Source organism: Haplochromis burtoni, unplaced genomic scaffold (assembly GCF_018398535.1).
Source record: "Haplochromis burtoni strain Fernald_Lab_line unplaced genomic scaffold, NCSU_Asbu1 Contig_87, whole genome shotgun sequence".
In the NCBI taxonomy this organism is placed as follows: domain Eukaryota; kingdom Metazoa; phylum Chordata; class Actinopteri; order Cichliformes; family Cichlidae; genus Haplochromis; species Haplochromis burtoni.
In genome coordinates, this window is record NW_024582448.1 from 1572607 (window position 1) to 1581743 (window position 9137).

A 9137-nucleotide genomic window follows, 5' to 3' on the forward strand; every position below is an offset into this window, starting at 1 on the left:
AGTGCGGGGAGAGTATGGAGGACACGCATACTTTCATACACAAACAGTTACAATCACCTCATAAACTGCTCTACCTTTAGCTGTGCATCTCTATTTTAGTCTCCACCAACCCATTGTGTAGTTTTTCAGGTATCTGACCATTAGCAGCTAGCTGCTAAAGTTAAGCTAGCTGCTAAAGTTGTCTGTTTGTGGCTGATATGTTGGACAGGTAACAGTGTGTTCATTAAAGATTATATTGCTGGAAACAGCTGCCCACTGAAGCTGAAAGCACAGCTGATTAAAGCAGTGGGAGGCTATTAAAGCTGTGGGCCATAAAACTGAAATACATTGCTAAAAGATGCTATAACACTGTGGGGAAATACAGGGATGAGATTAGCTGTAGGATTATCATTGTGAGCAAATTCTTTCACACTACACCAAGTCTTTTGTTAAACTTTCATCCACTTAATTATGCAGCTTTAACAGCCTTTTGTTATCAGTTTATCCCTGACTGCTGTCTGTTTCACAAGGCAGAATTTGGCAGTGATAAAGCCTATCACAGGAGCATGTTGCTGGTTACATTTTCCTAACAACAGTCATAATTTAGTATTTTATCAGTTTCAAATTTATTAAATACATTTTGGTTTATATTCAGTGCTTCCTGTTGTTTTCTGAATTTGAAACCTTTAACTGTGTGAATACTTTTTCGTGCAGCAAAACCTATAAAACAGGCTCGTGCATACGAGAGCATAGGCTAAGTAAGCTGTATTTTTAGATGTGTGATACTTGTCATTGAAAGCCAATAACATTTATAACCCATACGTGCAGTTTTTAGGGCAGTTATGATCCATTAATGGTTCCAGCTGAATCATTCATATCTGGCTTGCTAACACATACAATATAACCATCAGAATATGAATTATTTGGTGATGCTTTGAATTATGCATGGAGTTTGCTGTTGGGAGGTCAGGGGCGCCATGGTGATTCAAGTCCTTGTCTCTGCTAATGGCTCACTGGATAAAAGCACAGAAACAAGCATCATGCCTGAGCCATGCAGCATTTCATTGCTGTGTTTGAGTAAGCTCAGCTGAGGATGACTCAGAGGCTTGGAGAGGAGATCCAGGCCTGTTGTTGTGTTGTGAAGCCCTCTGTTGGTAAAGTAACCGCAGTGCATGAGCCAAGAGAGTATTTATCAAAAACGATTTTAACATAAAGTATATTAATACTTTATAATGTGATGATTTATGGTTGATTTGTGGACTACATTGTGGTTCATATTTTGGTTTTGAAAACAATAAAATAAAGTTCTTTCATAATGTCAAAGAATTAATTAATTAAAATTTCACACAAGCCTAACTTATAGTGCTCTTTGTCAGTGTTCCCTCAGGATCAGATCCCTCAAGTTCAATCACACCTCATGGCTGGTTCCGCAAGAAGCCTGTCCACCACCGTCTGCCGGGCACCCAGCGAAGCAACTACGACCTGCGGGAGCGGATCTGCATCGGTAGCATGACTGCCCTGGAGACTGCCGTCTATCAGCAGGTGCCCACTGATGAGGCTGAAGCCCAAATGTTGGTCAGCGCTGATCTGGATGACATGAAAAGTAAGAAAAATACTACGCTGTATTTTTAGGGAAGTTTATGTTCAACCCAGTATCACAGAAAAACATGTAATAGACACATGTTCCACTGTGTCCATTTCACGCTTTGCCTCTCCAAAGTGTGAAAAGCACATGAATGCAGAAGTTGCAGTAAGTTGCAGTGAGATGCAGTACCAGCAGAGGGAGATATTTTATTGAGAGCAACATGATTATAATTCAATTCAATTCAGTTTTATTTATATAGAGCCAAATCACAGCAACAGTTGCCGCAATGTGCTTGATTTATAACCGCAGGGAAGTATTTAAACAGCCATTACTCACACATTTACATGTACATATTTAGAAAAAAATATAGAATTGAGCTTGATCTAATAATGCTGTGAATAAATCGATTGGTGTGTTTAGTACTTTTCACTGGACAGCATCACAGACGGCGAGGCTCTGTGTCACTCTATTTTATTACCATTTCTCCCACATCATGTTGACGAAGGTGTAGAAACTCCTTTTAATAGAGTGGAGACATACAATGCAGTAATAGAGAGAAGGACTGGAGGGAGGCTTAGGGCAGGAAGATAAAACCCGGTGGAGAGGAAATTGGTAACAGCGTAGAGGGGTAAGGGAAGAGTGCTGGTGCTGAGGTAAGTCAGCCTGCAGGCTGCTGGAGCAGGAGCAGGAGGGAGGGGTTGGCAATGGCCATAACAATGAGAAAACGAGTGAGGAGGTAAGAGGAGATTTAGAGCAAATTGATGCAAAGACCTGTTGAAACCTGTGTGTGTTTGAAATGCTGGAATAACTGTCTGTTTTCAGGTAGCTATGGTATTGTTTTTATTATTAAATGCAAGTCAAATAGGGGTTTTTATGTGATTATTGGGGACAATACAAAAAAATAGCCTTTTAAATTCCTCACTGGTGTTGAGGAAAAGCTTTGGAGCAGGACAACGGTAGATGGTTGTCTCCATCTCTGAAAGCACCTTCTGAGATGACTCATTTTTTCTTATCACCCACGCCACAACAGTGATGTGTGTGGTGGTGGAGGAGGGAGGGGAGTCTTTGTGAGCTGCCTGTATTGTTATATATCAGCCAGGGACTATGTGTGTTAGTGTATTATTGATGTAAATGCCAAGTGAGTTAAAAATGAAGACCTTGACTCGCATCAGTGCTCTGATCTGATGGTACGTGGATGTGACTTCAGATTCTTGGCTGTGTGCACCTCGCAATAAAGGAAAGTCAATGTCAGTATGTATTATTCTTAACATAGAGCTGGATATGTTTCCCTTGATGTTATCTTGAGTGCTGTTGAAGACATAATAAAGCCTGCTGCTTTGACTACAGATTAAATGATTAAATAGAACCCTGTTTCCCTCTCATTAAGTGACTAATTATATCCAGAAATAACAGGACATTTTTGATGACATAATAATAATGTGTGTTGTGGGTTTGCTGCCCTCTGCTGGCTCTGAAAAGTACTTCCACTATGCTTACACATTGAAACATTCACGTTTTTCTTTATCTTTATATACATTATAGTATATATATATATATTCTTATATATATATTATAAGTTATATATATATATACTATATATATATATATATATTATATATTCAAAATTGATTTCAAGAACAAGAATATTAATGTATTAAAATCAGATTCAACAGTTCCTTTTATTTAAATATCTTTAAATTTCAAATTCTTACATTTAAAAGCACAGCATTGCACAGATTTAAAATACTTTAGTCCCAGATTTGTAGTATAATTGGACCTAACTAATGCTTTTGATGCAAAAAAAAAAAAAAAAAAATAGGAAAAAGTCTACTACAAAACTGTATTTTGTTTCAGCAGTGCTTCTTTTAACCTAGAGAGCCTGCAACATTTATTGACTCCACTTCTTCACTGAGGCCCAACATTGATGGGTTTTGCTGTTTTGGCTCCATCATGAACATCCCACACATCCGGTCTCATGAAACCAGCCCACACAGCCCCACGTATGCACTGTTAAAAATAAGCCTTCCAAAGCAGAGGATGGAGGAAGGAGGAATATAATATCGACTCATAATTTTTGCAAATGTAGGCTGTTCCTGTAATAAAGTCTTTGTATTTATTCAGTTATATGTCACTATGCTTTACATATATTGTATCCTTAACAGCAGTTGGCTTCATATTGTAATTTGTAGCACAGTTATGGAGCTACACTTATTTTTGCACTCCATACTTCATTTTGTTACGATTAGTCTTAATTGTGGGAGACTTTTTTTTTTACCACATGTTGCACAAAGCATCACTTTAGGAAGTGAAGGTCCATGCTTAAATGCTCAGAATTAACAGAAAGAAATTGTAAGTGATAATAAAAAAATAAATGCTAAAAGAGGATTTTTTTTTTTTTAAAAGCAAAAGCTTGTATGGCCACAGAAATACTCTCTCTCCGAGCATCAGGGGGCTTTAATTAACAGAAGCCTGCAGTCGATTCCCCTTCAACGCCGACCCTGCCCCTGGCTTTTCCTGCTTTCCCAGAGCAGAGCAATCATTGACTGTTTAGGGCCCCTCTAGAAACAGAAAAACAGGGCATTGGATTTGTAGGGAGTGATGCTTAGAACATGGAATGGCCATGTATATCATTAGTGTCTGCTCCCCTGTTACACTTTGGTAATTTGCCCTTCAAGTAGACAGACAGGTCTTAATCCGTGATGTGATTGGGACAAGTTTGCAACAAGTCATTTATTAAACCACGTGTAGATGGTGTAGAGTGAACACCTCAGCAGGTCATTCATAAAACACAGTTTTTTGGATGCAGACACAGTCGGTTTATTTCAACAATGACATGAGCAGCACAAATAAACAGGTACTCTGATAAGAGTATGTAATCTAATATAAAAAAGGACTGAAAAAGGACCATGAAAATCTGATAGCTCAGGTAGAGTGTGGGATTTATCAAGACAAGAATTGTTTTATTATAAATAAGTCTGCCTTATAACCCTGAAATCTGGTTAACAGATGTAGGGATATATAGAAGAAGAAGAACAAAACTTTATTTACTGTCAGATCAAATTGCATACTAACATCCTAAAAACTAAGTTAATGCTGATGTGCCACATGCATTAATGAGGGCACGGCTTACATTTTTCCTTGCATGCTGTGAGAAACTGCAGGTATTTATTAAAGTCAAAAGAAAGAATCAGACTCACAGGAACCTGTGAGGAACAACAATTATTCTATCATGTTTCAGTTGTATTTTGATATTTCAATATGTCACTTAGATACACAAAATACACAAAAGTTAATGTTTGATGATGGCGAGCTGTGTGTGTGCAGATTGGTAAGTAAAGGCACACCGAGGTTTTTCTCTTTGTATTATGGACCGAACTCTGCAAATAGACCATATGGCCTATATTAGACTACTGTGCTAATTGTTACATTGATGGCAGATGTAGTGTTACTTGAAAATAAAAGTATTAAGGGCCAAAATTATGAGGGGCTTCACTCTTTAAAATTCAGGGTGAGGACTTGGTGAAGAGCTACGAGAGAGCCAGAGCTTTGGCACCATGCTCACAGCTTTGAGCGAGCCACCCGCACCAATTACACGCTCATTCTGCTAACAACTCCCCCCTGGCATTCCAAATAAATTAACACTCCTAGCAGCAGCTATCACCGGCATTCTAGGCTCAGTGGAGTTAGAGCTTAGAGTTGGAGGGGTTTTTTTGGTTGTTTTTTGGTGTTAAATGGTGGCCTAACAGCAGTAAGATGCACACTGTAATCCTTAGTACCTGTGATTAATTAAATAACTAATTAATTTAATAGTACAAAAGTTTTGTGTTAGCATAGACCAACAGAAAATCTGGCCAAACACTAGTTGTGTTGACAGCTGTAAGGTAATAAAATCAACTTGAGGTATTCTTGACAGTATTCAACAGGATTCAAAAAGATACTTCTCAACCAAAATGGGAATATGACCTCAGTAATGTTAGTCTGCCTCTTTAAATATCATTATTTAAAGCTTAAAATATCACAATCTGTGCTTCCGATGTTTAAAAGCAATGTGACACTCTTTGACGTTAATATTCAGGTTGGGACGTTTATGGGCCAGCTGTTAAATATGGTGATTAATTAAATAATACTGGGACTTAAACTCCAAGATGAGGTAGAGGAAAAAGGGGGCATAAAAAAAGGAAGAGTATAATTGCAAATGACAAGCCTGTGGTTGCTGGCATTCGTCAGATCAGTGTTTTTTGCAGCAGCACATCATACAAAGCTCGAAGTGCTGCTGTTGGTCTTGTGAGACAGCAAAAAATGGATTCTCTAATGGAAAAACAATGTATGCTTGATGGAAATGTTACAGTGCGAAGTTCACCCACTAGACTCAGATTATTGTGCAAAGCATCGTTTGGTTTTAAAGAGAATTCGCAGTTTTGATCAGACAGATCCAATCTAGCAAAAAACCCGTGCATACACACAACACACTCATGCAGGCATTCGTATAAATGCAGAGTGAGTCACAAACCCAATGGACATGGTGAATGTCCTGTTCAGCTCACATTGGTGCACCTGGTTTGGCCAATGAGACCAGGGCATCTGGGGAGGATGCAATGGTTTCCATGGAGATGCAGGGACAGGAAAGGTGCAGCTTCCTCTAACAATTAACGCCGTTAAACAGTATATCCTCAACGCGGAGTGCAGAAGCGGGTATTCTGTTCTTCTCATCAGATAGGTTTAATTTCAGCTGGTGTATTGTTTGTTTCTCAGTATGTATTTCTGCATCTCTCTTTGTGCTGTGTATGTGTGCTTTTTCAGTTTAATTCAGTTTAGGTGGAGATCGCAACCTTTGGCCCTTCTATACATCACATGGTTTGAAAGTGATTGCGGTGCTATGGAAACAAAAGGCATCAACTCTTGATCTCTGATCCACTCTTTCATGCCTTGCCAGCAACCCCAATAATCAATAGCGTGTGGACATTGTTAGAAAAGGGTGGTGCCTCCATTCAGCTGACAGCTGATGGTCTGTAAAAGTAGACCATCCCTTATCAATAAGTGATTTTGGATTTGCAGCTAAAGTGGATGCCAAAATCTTTTATTTAGCTCTCTGATGGTGGATCTAACAGAAGGTTGCTGCCTCGGGTGCTGCTCCAGCTTTGCATTTGGACTTAAGGCAAAAAAGTGTATTTTTGTGACACTGAGGATCTGCACATGTGACTAACTTATATTTTTGGAGTGAAAGGAATATTGAATATTTTGATTGACAATCACACCGATTGTTTTTTTGTTCCACTTTGATGCATGCAACTTATTCTTCAAAAGTTGCTACTGTGACCACCAGCTGTTTTTTTTCTCTCGAGAGTCGGTTAGCTTGGACTTGGGTGCTATTGCACAACCAACGCAAAGAGGCAGTTGCATCCAGACTCTTCAGGTCAGTAGACCAGTGAGAGCAACGGCATTCAAGAGTTGGATGAGCAGGGTGTCCCCTTGGAGAGAGGTGGATAGGAGGAGGTACCGACCGTGGAGATGACAGACATTGAGGGACAGGAGAACCAAGGAACCAAGAAGCACCATGGACCAGAACGACGTTGCAGTACCCAGAAAGGCTTTGGAACCTCAAAGCAACACCAATTTGAACACCGCAGCTCATTTTCAATCGTGGATGGATTTGAGGATTTTGAAGAGTTTGTCTTGGATTTTGATGATTATGACTTGCTTGAGTCAATCCACAGCCAACTGGGGTCACCCCTCGAGCCTATCCGTAAGTTGGCCGTATTTTCCATGGAGGTTCACCACTCCTGTGTAGGATTTCATCTGTTTAAATGATTGATATTTGACAGCAGTGACAGTTACGTCATGCTTCCAAAACACATCAGGGAATTCACATGGGCAAGCATTTTATTCTATTTTTACATGATTAATCAATGGAAGGGAGCTCACTTGTTTCCATTGATCGTTTAGCCTGCTGCTAGCTTCATTATTGGCAGTAGAGGCTCATTCATGGCCACACACTGAACAGTGTTGTCCACGGTATTGACTGAATTGACACAGTGCTCGACTGCTGCTGTTTCCTACTCTTCCATTGATCCAGTGGCACCTATTTGGCTTTGGGCTCATCCACAGCTAGAGCGGAAAGACATTTCATTGACAAACCATGAGTGGTTCTGCTTTTTTAATCCCTCTGTTGGCTTTGAAACATGGCGTATTAGTGCTGTCATGGTGCTCCATCACATGGATGAGAAATTTTGTGATGAGCCTGAGTATAGGATATAAGTTAAAGTTAAAACCTTAATTAGAATAGAATAGAATAGAATTCAACTTTATTGTCATTGCACATGTCACAGGTATAAGGCAACGGATTGCAGTTTGCATCCATCCAGAAGTGCTTTAGCGCGCGGCTTCATCGGGTCAGTCTGAAAATTAAAAAGTAGGAATGAACTTACCAGGTTGCCCGATCTCCTCACTGATTTGTCTCCAAGCTAGGTCCTTTTTATTCCTGTCTCGGTAGAAATAATAGGTAGCATCATATAATTCTGGATGATTTGCCACAGCACTGATTAGTTTCTCCTCCATTTTGAATGCAGAATGAATGGCTTTGGCTGGATCTGCCCCTTTGAACTAGGTAACAGCCACGTCACCAGGCTCCTGATTGGTTGTCGCGGCGCGATTTTACGCTGGAGTTCAGATTTTTCCAACTCGAGCGGGGGAGGCGAAACGCGCGTATGCACAAAATGCAACACATTAACTCACGCGCGTGGATTTTTTCGCGAGTCAAACGCCTGAAACGCGCTACACTCACGCGCGTTTCTGGCGTTTTTGCGTTTTCGCGACGCCAAAACGCTTCCGAATTTTCGCGGGGGCCGCAATCGCGGGTCAGCGCGCCTTTCCATTGACTTTACATGTAAACCTGACGCTCCGCCTGCCTCTATCGCGTTCGGTGTGAACACACCGTTAGACCACCAGGTACCGGAACAGCTTCTTCCCCACAGCTGTCAGACTCCTGAACTCTGCTCCTGACATCTGACCCACGTTAACACATGGACTGGACATACACACACCCACAACCACCTACACACACACACACACACACACACACACACACACACACACACACACACACACACACACACACACACACACACACACACACACACACACACACACACAATGGACAACTGTACCCTCAACACACAATAATAACATGGACTGAACCACCACTCACAACCACTAGCACTTTATATAGCCTCTGTAGAAATTATCCACATATCTCACTTATCTTAACTGCACTACTGTATAATTCTGTGTAAATAATCATTCTGTACAATACGATAATTTTTAATTCTACAACTGTTTATAACCTGCATAGTTCACATTTCTGTATACTGTATATCTCATATTTCTGTATAGTTTTTCATATTTATATCCTGTTCATAGCTTGTACTCACTACAGCCTGTACATACTTATAGTTATAGATATTCATAACATACTTCATACGTGTACATTATAACATACCATAATAGACCCATTTCTGTAATATACTTACATATCTATATTATTGCTAATATATATTGTAATATATCTATATCATGG

The 9137-nt window shown here is 40.0% G+C and overlaps 1 protein-coding gene across 5 annotated transcripts in view; it reads left to right on the plus strand.

Annotated features, from left to right (window-relative positions):
• Window positions 1-9137, plus strand: part of slc4a3 (solute carrier family 4 member 3) — a 64987-nt gene that overhangs the window by 26436 nt on the left and 29414 nt on the right. For 4 of the 5 annotated variants that reach the window (XM_014334665.2, XM_014334666.2, XM_005925772.3 and 1 more), the window contains exon 6: window positions 1356-1582. In XM_014334665.2, the coding sequence (XP_014190151.1) occupies window positions 1356-1582 (227 nt within the window). Of the gene's footprint in view, window positions 1-1355; window positions 1583-3240; window positions 7308-9137 lie in introns of those variants that run through there. The other variant, XM_014334670.2, reaches the window with a different exon arrangement.